The following is a 14,344-nucleotide window of genomic DNA, read 5'->3' as shown; positions in this document are numbered from 1 at the left end:
TGTATCTTTTAGACTTGCATTCAAAATGTATTGGAAAAAATGAAATACATTATGCATGTATGCGTGTCGTTGTATTGTATTGTATTGTATTTTGACCACATTTAAAATAGCATTGTTGTCATACATCTGGTTCGTCCTGTGTGGCACCACTGTCGCGCTGATGAAACATTGGGGCCTCCTCTAGCTTTTAAGTTGCCCATACTTGGTTTTGCCGCATTTTTTGCTTCAATTCAAAGAACATTGTGCTGCTCCTTTTGTTATGTGTGCCATGGCCACCAGGGGGCAGTATAGAGATACACTCAGATGCACCGGCACAGATCCTCAGTCAACCGCAGTAATGCTAGTCATTCATGGGATAAAGAATATATATCTGTGAGATTGTTATATTCTCTATCTTCCTGTGTTATCTGTTCCTTAAAATGTTTTAACACCTATGTTATGAGTTAGCCAGTCTATGGCATTTTACATTAGGTTTTTGTCTTGAGCTAGCAGACTTAGCAAAGCTGTGTTGTTGTTTTAAAGACAAAAGATGTAATTATCTGTCTTTGCCCTCCGGTGTTTTACAATGAAGTTGGTGACGCTTTTACTTGCCTTCTAGGAAACTCTGTGGCCATCCGAGGACATCCTTCGTTTCGAGGATCTCAGCTGCTCTTGAATATTCCTTTACGCACACAGAGCCAGCGTAAGTCCCTCAACTTTCCTTTTGAATACGCTTGGCCATAATAAGCATGCACTACTCACAAAACGGAAGGGATATTGGGCTTTGGAGTGAAATTTCAGGATCAATCTAAAATGAAGTATATAACTTTTCCAGTTTGGCTAAATTTGACCTCCTCTAAACTTTGGATGCACAACTCTCCAATGTTTCAGTACTTTTTGCGCAACTTGCTTACTTAGTAGGTTCACCCTGAAATTTCAATCAAAAGCAGATATCTGTGTATGTATCTGTGTAACTTGTCCAGTGAGCGGGTTGGACTACGTGCACCTGACTGATGCGGTGAATCAAGCCAGGCAGTTCTCCTACCACCTGAGGCCGCAAAGCGCCGGGCAGGGTCGGGGCCATCGAGGAAAGCGTTGATGCACACACGCGTTCGCCCAAGTACTTTTTTTTTTTTTTAATACGTGTTTTCTCAGCTGGCTGGCGGCCATTATTTCCAAGGAATTACTGTACACATTGTTTGCTTCTAAAATTAAGCCGTATGACATCAGAGCATGACCTCACGGGGCGGAGGTTAAGTCTACCGAAGCGGCGTGTGTAAAGGATAACCTTTCATCCATTGTGAGGCGAACACAGGCGCACACGCGTGCGTGACTGTCGCTCACACTGAGATAACCTTTCCTCGTGTTGCGGAGAATGAGCCAGTCTATCAACAGCCGCTCATGAACTCAGCCCACCTGCAGATACACACACACACACACACACCATCTAAAAATATGTCAGGTCCATTCCCATACACACAATAATGTGTATGTAATGTATGAATTGTACATCTGTAGTAAACATTTTCAGTCACAGCGGTCTCCTGAGCGGTTATGCTTTCCCTAGAATGTGGCCCGTGACAAAACTAAGTAATAAAGTATTAAATAACATCTGTCCATTCTCTCGCATGTACGCACAACCAACCAGGTTACGTTTTTTTTTCTTACTTACATTTGCACATAATTCTTATTGTAATGATAGACTTTTTGGAGGGTTAAAATAAGTTGGGGCCAAACAAGCTTTTTTGAGGCAGATGTGGAATTTGGGCAGGAAAAAAAAATACTGTTTTCCAATTCATTAAAATAATATAATACATAAAATGAATTTCAATGGTGTCAGTTGTATGTATTTTCATTATTCTTAAGTAGTCCCTATTCCCTGCAAATAGTGGGTGTCAACTGTAATATATTGAGTAAAAAAAAAAAACAACAACTTTCCTTTCAGTTTCCAGAATGCATTGAGATGTGCAATGCATTTAATGAATGAGTTGACAAGGGAAATAATGAAACCATGTACGTAAAGGTAAAAACAAACAGGGCCATAAATGGCCGAATTAATCACCCGGCCAATTAATTGGCAAAGCCCTGCAATAAATTAAGGTAAAAGTGGACACAAAATGCTGTGTAAATGTTTTATTTTTTCAGGTGTTTTTTCTCTCTCAATAAAAAAATGAACACAGGACGCAACAAACAATATTTCCACAAAGACAGGTGACAGGTCAAAGCACGGTGAAACTCTTAAAAAAAAAAAAAAAGAAAAATGGGGAAATTCATTGCTGCCGTAAAAAAAAAAAAAAGCACACTGACCCAACTGTGTTCTTGTTAAGTTGTGAGTACAAAGCATAGTCACTGTTGAGGTCTGTAAGTGGTTTTGTGCGTCAGCGTGACTGCTCGTTGGTTAATTGTGTAAGCGTGCGTGCATCAGTAGACGTCTCGAAGGTTTCCACGTTGAGCTGACGAGCCGTGGGCCATGGTGACACTGTAACAGTAGAGCAGGTCGGTCAGCCACTGCTCCCTTGTCGCACCGCGGGAGTACCTCTGCAACACACAACATGGACGTGTCAAACTTGCGCATGATGAACACACAAATATAAACTCTAAATAATTTCGGCGGGGGGATTGTATGGGCGGATTGCTGGCGGTCATGTAATGGTTCAAAAGAGAATATGCAGTCTTCTAGTTGTTACCCTAAGATATTGCCAGCATTAAAGATAAAAGGAACAGGTGAAGGGCTCCCACAGAACAGTTTAAAAAAAATTTACGGGATAAAGCCAAAGATTTATTTGAATTATTGTTGTAATCTGGCTTTTGAATTACCGACTTTTCTGTCTTCTGTTTAGGCCACACTTATTTGGTAGAATTTTAAAGTTAAACACATTGTAGTGAATGCTGAAAAGACTGCAGCATCAAAAATGTTATATAGTAAATTAAATCAAATTAATGAATTAAAGTAGATTAAAAAATTCTTAAACTTGAAAACAAAAAACACACTGAACAAGAGGACCTTGATAAAATAATTCTATATTGAATCACAATCGCAAAATAATAAATAAATAAATAAAACTGACTATATTTGACAATCGCTACGCCCTGCTACAGCATCGATATTTGGTTCTGTTTTCAGGTGGGCATGTTAAGGCAAAGTTACGTAAATTAGGTGAATTAACCATTCTTATTTGAATTGTTCATTTCTGACCTCTCATCGTGGCCATAAATGTTTTACCGTGAGATGTTGGATGAGCTCTTGCAGCAGACTGTTGTTGGCAATGAGCTGATTTTGCAGCGCCGTGTGCTGCATCAGCATTGACAAAATTTGTCCCAGCTGGGGCAGCTCCTCCTGGCTCAGATCTGCCACACGCAGCTGCAAAACCATCCTCAGCAGGCGCGGCACGGTGATCAGCGACGCCACGCACACGCCCCAAATGGCCTCCCTGTGACTCAGACACAAACGTGTTAAGGGCGTGCTTTGTTTCCATCGCACGAAGACGCCGAGCGATACGCTTGTAAGGCGTGGGACCTTTTGTGCTGGTCATGTGCTGCCTGCTGCTGCTGTTGTAGCTGCTGCTGCTGCTGAGTGACGAGCAGGGTCAGAAGGCTGAGGCAGCAGCGGGACAACAAGCGTAACACGGGCTCAATGGGCAGGAGGGACAGGTCCATTAGCCTGGAAACGGCTTTGAGGAGGCCGGCTGCCATGCTGTCAGGCACCACTCTCAGCTTGGTCTGAAAAACGCAATGCAGTCACACATGTGCGAGTCATCAGTAAAATGTTCCCCAGTGGGACAATGCGAGGTGAGGGTGAAGGAGCACCCGTTCAAGACCTTGTCATAGACAGCAATCTCCGGACCTGAACTCCATTGAAAACCTCGGCAATGTGATCAGGAGGAAGATGGCTAGTCATAAGCAATCAAACAAACCTGAGCTACTTGAATTCTTGGATCGGGAATTACGTCAAGCTAAACATAAAACAAAGAGATCTGCATGTTGTGTATTTTAATAACTTTGTCTGAAAGTGCATTAGCTTAATGCTAACATAATGGGATATGCCATACACTTGCTAACGAAGAGCTATTTTAAAACACTTTGACACAGAGGAGAACCACCTGTAGATAGATAATATAACCATACTCAAAGGCACATATTCTTTATCCTCCGTGAAGAACGACAAACGTTAATAGTTTGCAGAACATGCTTTTTTTTTTTTTTTGCTTTGTTGTGCTGTGCAAGTGTATTTTCACATTTACTATAGTAGGTGGCAGTGGAGATCTGTTTTTATTACCCTGGCAAATTGATGCACTTAAAATCTTTACTGTTACAGACTAAAAAATAATATATATAATAAACTGTGTTTTTTTCCTTTAATGTTAATAAGCAAACAATGTTATATTGAGGTGTACTTAAAAAATATTTTATGGACAAATTATACTTTTTATAGTCACAGTGTAGAGTTGGGGAGGGCACAAAATGTCTTCTTCTTAGAAGGCGTAACAGAAAATAATTGAGAAGCACTGGATTATTTGCAAATGGTTGGCAACTTCAAAACTATTTGTGGAACCCACACTGCTTGCTCAACAGAATTGCTCAGTAGCGCCCGGTCGCATTGCTCAGTGTGCGCTTTAAATGAGCAGAAATCAACACAGACTCGTTCCTTACCATGTATTCGAAGATGCCATTTTGTAAGATCTCAAAGCACTGAGCGTTTGAACCCAGAGTTTCCAGTCGCTGGCACACTTCCTAAAAAAGATTATTGATATTAATGAATAAAGCCACAGCACATTTTGCCAAAACTCTGCCATCACACCATTTAGTCATTAAATAGATTATCAAATGGAAAACATACGATTCAAATGTGTAGGGTCATTTCGATTTTTTTTTTTTATGATGTAATATTAAATTACAGGATCACAGTATGAACTGCTTTTCTTTGCCTCATTACAAAAGAGGAAGACATTCTCAGTAGTTATCATAAAACTTTCAGCAATTGAGCAAGATTCATAGGAAAATATGAAACGGAAAGCAGTTTTGAAAGGAATTAACTATAGAAGAATAGATCGAGATCCACAAATGAAACATTATTGTTTCAATATATTCATTTTTTAAATTTTATTTAGGATTGTATATTTTGTTTTATATTTGTCCTTTATCGTATCTTAATCTGTTCATTTGCATTTCAATTAAACAGATAGATGCCATGAGTACCCTGCGGTGCATATCGTTAAGCAAAAAAAATTACTAAAGTCTGTCTATTTCAATGATTTTTCCGAATCATGGTGATTACAGCTAATGGAAATCCACAATGAACCATCTTGAGAAATTTGAGATAGTTTAATTTGTGCTGGAACCAGAACAAGACGTGTCCTCGGCTCTTTATCAACTTTTTTTTTCTTTTCTAATTTTCTTCCAACCTAATAATCCAATTTCTCTGGTGTACGCCAGCATTTGTCATAGCGCCGCACCTGTTGACATTCTCCCCGTCATTAGAAATAATCCCGCCTCATTAGTCGCGGCAGCGCTGACACTGTCCGTCCCTTCGTGCTGCCCCCCGACGCACCCCGTCCCTCGTCTTTACCTCCGCTTGGCTGCGATTGACTTCGACAGGCAAATGAGAGAGGCAGGATCTGAGGCCTTAATTGAGGCGCTGAATTAGTGATTAGAAGGCGTTCCACACCCCCACTCACTCGCTCACACACACACACACACACACCCACCCCCACACACCTGCCCCAGGGCATGGCTACGTTAACTGTAATTTCTGTGCGGAAATGTCACATTCCCATCACGCCACCGGCTCTCATTAGTGCTTGCACATATCCACAGTGGCCGATAACTATGCATCTCCAACCTGTGTGCCGCGATAAAACTTCTTGCTCTGAGCCTCCGTGTGCCAGACGAGTCTTGAGGGTCAGACTACGTCCGTCCAGGATATATATATATTTTCAATTTGACCAAACAATATCTTCCCCAAGTTCAATTCTACACGTAATGTTCCCGATAAGAGGGAAGCGTATGCGTGGCCGTGACGTACCTCCACGACGTCCCAATGGTGTGTGAAGTGGTCCAGCGGGGTGTGGTGAAGCCTCAGTGGCGACAAAGGCGAGGGGGGCGCCGCTCTGGTGTCGCCGGCCTCCTGAAGGGAGGCGAGTTGCTCACATGAGAAACCCGTTAGGGTGGAGAACAGGAAGCTGATGTAGTCCACGTCCTGTACGGCCGCTTCCTGGCTCCCGGCTGTCCATCCATTCAGAGATGACCTGGAAAACAGGAGTACAGCGGTGCTTTGAGTTGCAAGTGACTATTTTTGGTTTTCACTTGCAAGTAGGGATAAACAATTTTTTTTAAATAATCGAAATGCATGGCGATTTAATGTGCATTTTTTTAAGGTCCTCTTCCAATGTAATTTTAATAAACACAAGCAATAAATTAAAATGAAGGCAAATGATCGGTGATTTAATATGAGAAATGAAAATGATTTTCTTCAATTAAGACGCTAAATTGTGAATACGTGTGAACTGTTAGTCTATATGTGCCGTGCAATTTTCTGGCACCAGTCCAGGGTGCAGCCCGCCTCGTTACCCAAAGTCAACTGCTGCTCCCCTGTGACCCTAATGAGGACAAAAGTGAAAGAGGTCAACTGGAGAAAACTTAAAATACTAGATTTGAGACTTTATCACATTGCGCTTAATATTCAGCCTTTGGGAAACAATAATTCAGAGAGTCAGCTTATGAAATCATACCATGCCCCCAGGCAAAGATGAAGGGATAGCAGTAGAAAGACACCGAGCACAACATTTTGTTGTGGAAAAGCTGAGAGGCGCATGCACAAAATGCTGGCCACCGCATTCCAAGCTCGCCCCCCCCAAAAAATGAGCTCTTTGTGCCTCTTCTGAGGCGTCTTCTCTGCAAATGTGTTAGCGCTGACCTACTGACACAAGGAAACGAGTCAGATGCAGAAGGGTGCTGATTGTGGGAGTAAGATAATGCGCTACTGCCACCTAATGGGAGAAATGTGCAATTTCAGGTGCTGATCAGGGCATCTCATCTGGCCTTTTATCATATTACTGTAATTCGAACTCTAGTACTGCCAGACTACGGCACTGTCCATCGTATGTCGTGAACTTCTAATAATCAGTTGTCAATAATGCTATGTGGTGATTGGGTCATCATTTATAAATCAACACACGGATATGCAAATATATGTAAAGTGCGGCGCACACACCGAGTTGTGACACACCAATTATCAGGGAACCTCACAACGATGAAAAATGTCATGTTTGCTTACTGCTCTTATTGTGCGATGGACTCGACACGATCAACACGGCAAACCGCGAACAAAGATGACCATTGTGCAACCTGTGAGAGGCAGCGTGGTGCCACAGGGCATTAAGAAAAATAACGAGAAAGTATAGTAGTAAAATATGAAACACGAGGCCAGCTGTTTGCCTATTATTAGTAACTACATTGTGTTTGTAAACTCATCTTGCAGTTTTTTTTTTGTGATGAATGACTTGTGAGACGTTCAAACTTTCAACACGAGCAGTTGTCTTTTAGTTTGTATCCGGGACAGCGCGAGCGTTAGGTCGCCTCCTAATTGGCTATCCTTGTGTTTCATATCACAATCGCGAAATAAAAGAACAGGTTCAACATTTACAATTGCTGTGCAATCCATGGAAATTCAATTATGATTACGATTATTACACTGAACAATTAAAAAAATTGCCATATCGTTAAAAAACGTAAACAGTATATATTACCATATATAAAACATTGTTAAAATGGTACTCATTTTACAAAGTCAAATACTAAACTGAGTATACTTGAATTCAAAATTTGGGCATTCTATTGAAATTGTTTATTAATATGTTATAACAGTTCTATGGCAATTTAAGTGCACAGCAAGTAAACTCCAGGGAAACCACACTCAAAATTATACATTTGCAGCTCTTTTTATTTTAAGGTAAAATAATTTTGATTGGTCTTAATATAGTTTCCAATTAGTTTTTTTTTTCCATTTTGTGCCCCAAAAAATATTCTCATTTGAATAATCGTGATTAATCCCCCCCCCCATAATCGAGCAGGCCTAGGACAAAGTGGCCTAAGTTAAATAACTGACATTTTGTCAACAATGACCAAAAGTGACGAGCAACTGAGCCATCCAAAGAGAGATGATTGGCTTCAATTGTGCGGAGATATCCTTACTTAGCACTGAGGCTTTTTCCCGGTCTGTTCTGGGAAACTTTTTTAATATCTGGAGCAATATGTGTCAGAGGCGTAACAAATTAGCGTATACTGCACTTAATTGTCACCATGGTAATTATAAACAAGCCACAAATCAACACTAGCCACAATTCAGAGAGACAAAGCATTCCGCAGGAGTAACTTTAAATATCATTAAGGTACAGCTGTGAAGGGCCCGAGACTAGTTCAATTAATTTCGTGGGAATCTAAGGCGGAGAGCAACCATGTGACAATGATTGCACGACACGGTGCGTATTCCAGTCTTTTTGACACATTTCCCAAAATGTAACTGTTTGAATATGAAAACTGCCAATACAGCTCATGTTTGAATATTTTGTAACGTGCTGTGTACATCCGCTATGCGCCGAGAAGGTGAGAACAGCGGCTTAGAGGGACTATTGATCATGAGTGATGCACTGTGACGATTTCAAGCTCACCTCAGGTGTATAATACGAATAAGAGAGGCGGAGAGGCCAGCGGAGATTCGTCCAGTGCTGCAGCAGAAGCTCAGATTGGCCAGGAGAGAGTGCGACATCTTGGGAAGGAAGTAGAGCAGCTGCACCATTCGTTGCTGGCACTCTGACGGCAGAAGAACCACAGCACCTTCCTGTGGATCTTTGGGGTTACGCACACACACACACACAGGCAGACGTCATGCTTGCACGAAGCGGCATCATGCGCAACACTGTAGGAAAATTGTCACGATACCAGGAAAACCAAAACCAGTTTATGGCGGCGAAAGCCTTAGATACTCATAACACGCGTGTATGTTTGTGTGTGACTGTCTTTCGTTGACGCACATGCTGATGTCAGGAGCCCACAAACAAAAGAACTGTTGTCATGTTGCTATCAGAACTCTTGACCACCCCCTCGACTCTTCTTCCTCCTCCCGCTGCTTCCTTGTCACACAATAATCACACTATCTGCCTGTCCTGATTCTTTGGAGCTTGTGGCTTGTCTTAATTTTGCCCGTGAGCGACAGTGTCACGGTGCCTCCTACAGCAACTGAAGAGTCATTAATCTTGATTTGAGACTTTTTTTTTTTTGCCAAGATACTTTCATAACCAGTCAGGAGTTTAGTGAAGAGTCCTTAGTCGCCCCTGAGTAATTAGTTACTCAGCAAACGCAATAAAAGCATTTTTAAGTGTGTGAAAACAATTTGGGGAAGGCCTTTTGGGACCGAGTACACAAACAAGCTCTATGAAGACGTGTGATGTGGAAAAACTCTTTAAAGATGAAAACATTTTGGTATGAATTCTTCCTTAGAAGAGTGGAAAATTTTTTTTAAACTACATAGAGGGGTGACCTGACACATTTTAACTTCCTGTCAGTGTAATGTAATACATTTACTTTTGTCCAAAATATTTATGGGAGATAGGAACCGAGCCCTGTATTATTCAGGGGAAAATGTGAGTGATTGATGCTTGTAGATTGCGCAAGACGGCAGCAAAGGACTACTTTTGGCTAAATGATGTGAAATGATGTCTTTGCAATCAAGATGCCACTAGCGGCACTCTTCTTGCTTTAGTTTGGGCACTGAATTCCAAACGGCCAATATGTGGGCGTCTACTCTATTATTATTATTATTATTATTATCAGCCCTACTGTACAGAATTGTTCGCGATAACGATGGATGCAAATCTGTTCATAGTTTACTCATTTGCCATTGGAGAGTAGGTGGTCAGGGTTTATTTTAATTAGAACACTGGGCAACAGCAAATTTTAATCAGCGATGGCTTTAGATGTCTCTGAGTGTATTTTTTACACTGATTTAAAAAAAATGTCTGAAATTTTTCAGGTTTTGGAGATATTTTCATTTTTTGAACAATACAGATTTTGCTCTGTTATACTTCATAGCTACAATGCTTAAAAAAAAAACAAAAAAAAAACAACTTCAATCTTAAAAAAAAAAAAATTAAAAATATTACAATACCGTAAAGCTTGCAGGCATGCGTCTGTAGACTGCTGAGCAGATCTTTGTTGCCTCGAGAAGCAGCAGCCTGGATGGACTGGATGAGCAGTGCGGACAAAGCAGGGTTACGGTGGCCCAGCTGGGACAACTGCACAGGAAGATAGGCCAGCCATCGACTGAGCACTTTACTCCTGCAGAGGGAGACAAACATGTACAAGGTTTATTTATTTACACTTGTCATTATTCGTGTATGTGATGACATGGATACGCCAATTTAATATCAATGCAACCATTTTCAATCAACGTTAGCTTCTGACAATCAGTAAAAATACTACGCCGTTGACACACTATCAGAAGCGCACGTGTTTGCCGATGTGTAAGCTGCATGCGCCACTTGTACGTATCTGCAAAATGAGTGAATCGAACTTGGCGGAAAATACAGTTTGGACTTTGTGGCCTCGCTTTTCTCTTTAAACCGGGCTGCTTTAGAACAGGTAGCTGCTTTGATTGTCGTTGCGCCCACTGTTACCATGGCAATGAAAAAAAAATTCTCCGCATGGTAAAGGCGGGAGAAATAAGCAATGATTAATTTGCATAATAAATAGAATCCAATTGCAGAGTAGTGCTTTGCACTCACCACGTAATATGTGACTGTCCCTGTTCCTGCAGGTAGATCTTGCTGTAGAAAGACAGCAGAAGAGATCTGGTCTGCAGTGTCAAATGCCTCTGCTGATAGTACGAGTACACTGCTGCCAACAGGTCTTCTGTCACGGCTGCAAGACAACCACAACGGAGAATGCACATTTCATCGGTCATTGGATTCAAATTGGTTAAAAGATCCCACCAGCAGCAAGTCCAAAAGAACCACCACGCCTCTGACAAAACCCATGCAAGCGTGTTTCTAAAGGCTCACTTTTGCTTTTCTGCGTGAGCACCATCTTCCACACGGTCCCGAGCAGCATGTGCAGTTGCCGAAAGCTGAGCTTCACTTCGCCGCTGAGCGTGTCTCGCACGAACAACCTCAGAGGCGTCAGCCAGTCTCCGTCCGCCTCTCGGCCGACTCCCTGCCTCTGGCTCAGTGACACCATCACCTGGCAAAGTGTGATATTCAGCGCCAGAGGTTCGACGGTCACGTCGGGGAGAGCTGCAGTCTGCTTAACCCTGCAGGTAAGATAGTCATGTGAAACAAAAGTATGATTATACGCATCAAATGGGCCTTGTGTTTCAAAAATAGATTTCATCCCAATACGCGATAGAATTCACAGTAGGATACTAGAATACTAAAATATTTGATAGCTTTAGTTCCAGTATCATCTTACAAATATTTAAGTATCCTAATTGATGATTTAAGCTTCACATTCAGCAGCTCGTCAAGAAGAAGAAATAATTCTCGTTTTTAATTGTTTTGCAGTTGAGATGACATCACACCACTGAGTGGCACGGACTGAATTTTTTTTTTTTTTTGGATCCAAGTAAAGCATAGAATCTTTTTTTTTCTATTTACTCTAGAAAGAATGTTTATAACAGTCAGTAATGGGGGAATTGTTGTAAGAAAAAGAAGAAGGGGGAAAAAAAAACACTTACCTCTTGGTATTAACTTTCTTTTTATGTTTGGGTGCATCATGGAGGCCGTACGGAAAATTTTTCAGAAAGTGCTGCTTAAAATCGTCCAAGTATTCTTGGCGGAACCATGCATCCTTAAAAAAAAAAAAAAAAAACATCAACACAAGCGTTTCATCATTGCACGGCCTTTGCGCTTTGCTTATCTCACCAGCGCATCTTGATGCTCCTGCCGTGGCGCCAGCTTTCGGAGCAGTTGCAGAAGAGACAAAACCTGGAACATTACGGACATGGCGTCGGGGCTCAGCAGGTGGCCGCCTTCAGAGTGGTTCCAAGGAGAATCGCTGGTGTTGGCCTCCACCCACACTTCCAGCAAAAGCGGGACCAGAGTCGATGCAAAGCTCTGGACAGCCTCCGCCGAATCCAAACCTTCACATGCTTCTCCTGGATGATCAGAATCGGGTCTATAAAAACAATGAAGAGGAATTTCGATTTTCAGCAAGAAAGTAACAGCACAAGCATACATCCGCTTTTCCATTTTCTATAGTGCATGTCAGGAAAAACGATTTTACCAGCAATGCTATCATACCTGAGTTTGAATGTTGAAAGCGGACTTGGTTTGCTCCCCGAGTGCTCATACACCTTAACTCCTATCTTGCTGTTCATGAGCTCTTCCCAGATGACATTCACAGGCGTAATCCTGCTCTCGCCACTCGAACCAAACACTCCCTCAGATGGGGCCGACGTGTCGCCTTCCTCCACCGGCCTTTCCTCAACTACGGCCTGAAGGAAGCGCCCAAGTCTGAAACACAAGTGACACCATTTGCAAGGAAAGCTGTCAAAACAATTCTTGGTGGAACCTGCTGAATGTTCCTAAAATGCTTTTGGGGAATGGACTTTCACCACATTTTCTCCTAAAAAAAAAATGCAATCAAATCAAACCTTGCAATAAAATTAAAGCCGGAACAGTCATCATTTTGACATCAAGCAAGATTTCAGCAAATTTTACAAGATTTCAGTTCAGTTCGTTTTGTGGGATGCCACAAAATAAAATTCCCTGTGTTGGCAAATTGTAATAACAATAGAAGAAGCCTAGCTGCTCTGTACAACACCAGCAATGCAATTATTAAAATATATATTACATACGCAAATTAATTTCACTGTGCAGTTGCCAACTTCAACAATATGCAATAATCCATCCATATGTTGTTTAAAAGAAATATGCCATTTGTGCAGAAATTTTTTTTTATATTTTTGCCCCGTATAATAAATGTTGAATTAGTCACAGAGGAGTACCTGAGGAGCACAGAGAGGCGCCACTGTTGGCTAGTAACGGTCCTGTTGGGGTTGACGGAGAGCGCCCATGTGCGTCCTTTGGCCTCCTGTTCCTTTTTAGCTCCCCCGTTGCTCTGTCTGTGCGAGATTAACTCCAGGAAGTTGGTGAGGAGCACGGCAGGCCGTGCAGCGAGCAGGGCTGGGTAGTGCTCCAACAGCACATCCAGGACCTTCATGGCATCTTCTTGAATTCTCAACTCAATGTGAGTCATGGCACAACACAGGTGGGCACTGAGGAGGGGGAAAAATGGAGCCACTCGTTCCGCGGGCACAGACTGGGCAATATACCTGCAATCAGTCCAAGCCATTAGTTGTGACAGGGATGAATGGTACTAAGATATTTAGGTTTTCTCTAACCTGAGCACCCGTGTGGCTGTCACCCGAACATTGGCATCCTTGTCGGTGAACACAGCAGCTACCTCAGACAGCAAACGTGACAAATGCTGCTCTAACAGAGAAGGATTCACCGACAGCAGCTCCCTCAAACCCAGCAAGGCACCATGCTTCACATTGGCATTGTAATGATGGAGCTGAGACAACAGGTCCTGGTAAAGGGAGGATAAAAGCACACAAAACAATGTCAAAAGAATGATTTGCTGCTGTTTTTTGGGGGGAGGGCATTGGTTCATGAGTCATGAAAATTTTTGAGAAGCATTGATGTGAAACACTTACATTGATGCCAAGCTGCCTGTTTGTGGTCGGACCACTGGTGTCTGTCTTCAGCTGCTCAGGCAAATATATTCCCTTTGTGCGAAAGTTTGTATTGGTGGCATTGTCTGCCCTCGGCTTCTTCTTTCCCACTTTTAGTTTCACCTTTTGGAAGTCATCTTGCCTTTTCTTTTTCTTGGATTTCAGTTTAGCCATTTTTAAACCAAAGGTTTTACAGGATCTAAAGGTAAATATAGAAGATGTGAATAAATGAATGTGACGCTACACTGTAGAATACGAAACACAATGTCAAAATCAGATCGTTATAGTGAGAGTGGATGCATTCTCTCAGACATGCAGCCTCGTTTTCTCTACACTAGCATTAGCAAGCCAACTGCATGGCCATCATCGCCGGTGTTTATTTAGTAACCTACCTTAGCTAAGTGTCTTGCCTGTGCCTGCGCTACAATTGTACACCGAGATGCAAGCTCACCGATATCTGAAGGTGAGGAAAAGGCATAGAAAACATTCTATTATGTCTGTGTAAATGAATATTTTGGCTTCTGTCTCGTGTACGTCTTTCCAAAAGTACGCTTGTTTTTAATACCGCCGCCCCCCTTTTTTTCAACAGCAGCGGGGCAAAGGGAATAAAAAGTTAATAACCGGTGTCACTATGTTCAC

General features: G+C 42.0%; 2 protein-coding genes across 5 annotated transcripts in view; one reads left to right on the top strand and one right to left on the bottom strand.

The window, feature by feature from the left end:
- Positions 1–1,590, top strand: part of invs (inversin) — a 28,459-nt gene extending 26,869 nt beyond the window's left edge. For all 3 annotated transcript variants that reach the window (XM_088307611.1, XM_088307608.1, XM_088307609.1), the window contains 2 exons: positions 599–682; positions 963–1,590. In XM_088307611.1, coding sequence (XP_088163737.1) covers positions 599–682; positions 963–1,078 — 200 coding nt within the window. In that variant the 3' untranslated portion in view covers positions 1,079–1,590. The remainder of the gene's footprint in view (positions 1–598; positions 683–962) is intronic.
- A 507-nt stretch (positions 1,591–2,097) lies between these two features.
- tex10 (testis expressed 10) lies at positions 2,098–14,262 on the bottom strand. Of its 2 annotated transcripts, none has more exons than XM_088307606.1 (16): positions 14,098–14,262; positions 13,688–13,904; positions 13,373–13,560; positions 12,977–13,303; positions 12,270–12,482; positions 11,892–12,144; positions 11,705–11,817; positions 11,034–11,281; positions 10,758–10,893; positions 10,142–10,311; positions 8,646–8,823; positions 6,002–6,224; positions 4,630–4,710; positions 3,497–3,699; positions 3,203–3,410; positions 2,098–2,517 (listed from the first exon to the last, which is right to left on the bottom strand). In XM_088307606.1, the coding sequence occupies exons 2-16, from the start codon at positions 13,877–13,879 to the stop codon at positions 2,401–2,403; spliced, it is 2,850 nt and encodes a 949-aa protein (XP_088163732.1). In that variant the 5' UTR covers positions 13,880–13,904; positions 14,098–14,262; the 3' UTR covers positions 2,098–2,400. The 2 variants fall into 2 exon arrangements, with proteins under 2 accessions (XP_088163732.1, XP_088163733.1); XM_088307607.1 differs by having other exon boundaries at positions 14,157–14,227.
- Positions 14,263–14,344: the final 82 nt, after the last annotated feature.

The sequence above is a fragment of the Idiotropiscis lumnitzeri genome, chromosome 10 (genome assembly GCF_059441095.1).
Source record: "Idiotropiscis lumnitzeri isolate Australia: NSW breed Sydney's pygmy pipehorse chromosome 10, RoL_Ilum_1.0, whole genome shotgun sequence".
NCBI lineage: Eukaryota > Metazoa > Chordata > Actinopteri > Syngnathiformes > Syngnathidae > Idiotropiscis > Idiotropiscis lumnitzeri.
The sequence above is the reverse complement of the archived record's forward strand: the minus strand, read 5'-3'. Positions and strand labels throughout refer to the sequence as shown.

Bases quoted from the DNA above. Each gene is read 5' to 3' on its own strand.
- tex10 (XM_088307606.1), bottom strand. From the start codon at position 13,879: ATGGCTAAACTGAAATCCAAGAAAAAGAAAAGGCAAGATGACTTCCAA. The intron at 10,894-11,033 runs GTGAGCCTTTAG...GTTGTCTTGCAG, and splicing joins GCTCACGCAGAAAAGCAAAA to CCGTGACAGAAGACCTGTTG. The intron at 2,518-3,202 runs GTAAAACATTTA...TGTGTGTTGCAG, and splicing joins AGCTCATCCAACATCTCACG to AGGTACTCCCGCGGTGCGAC.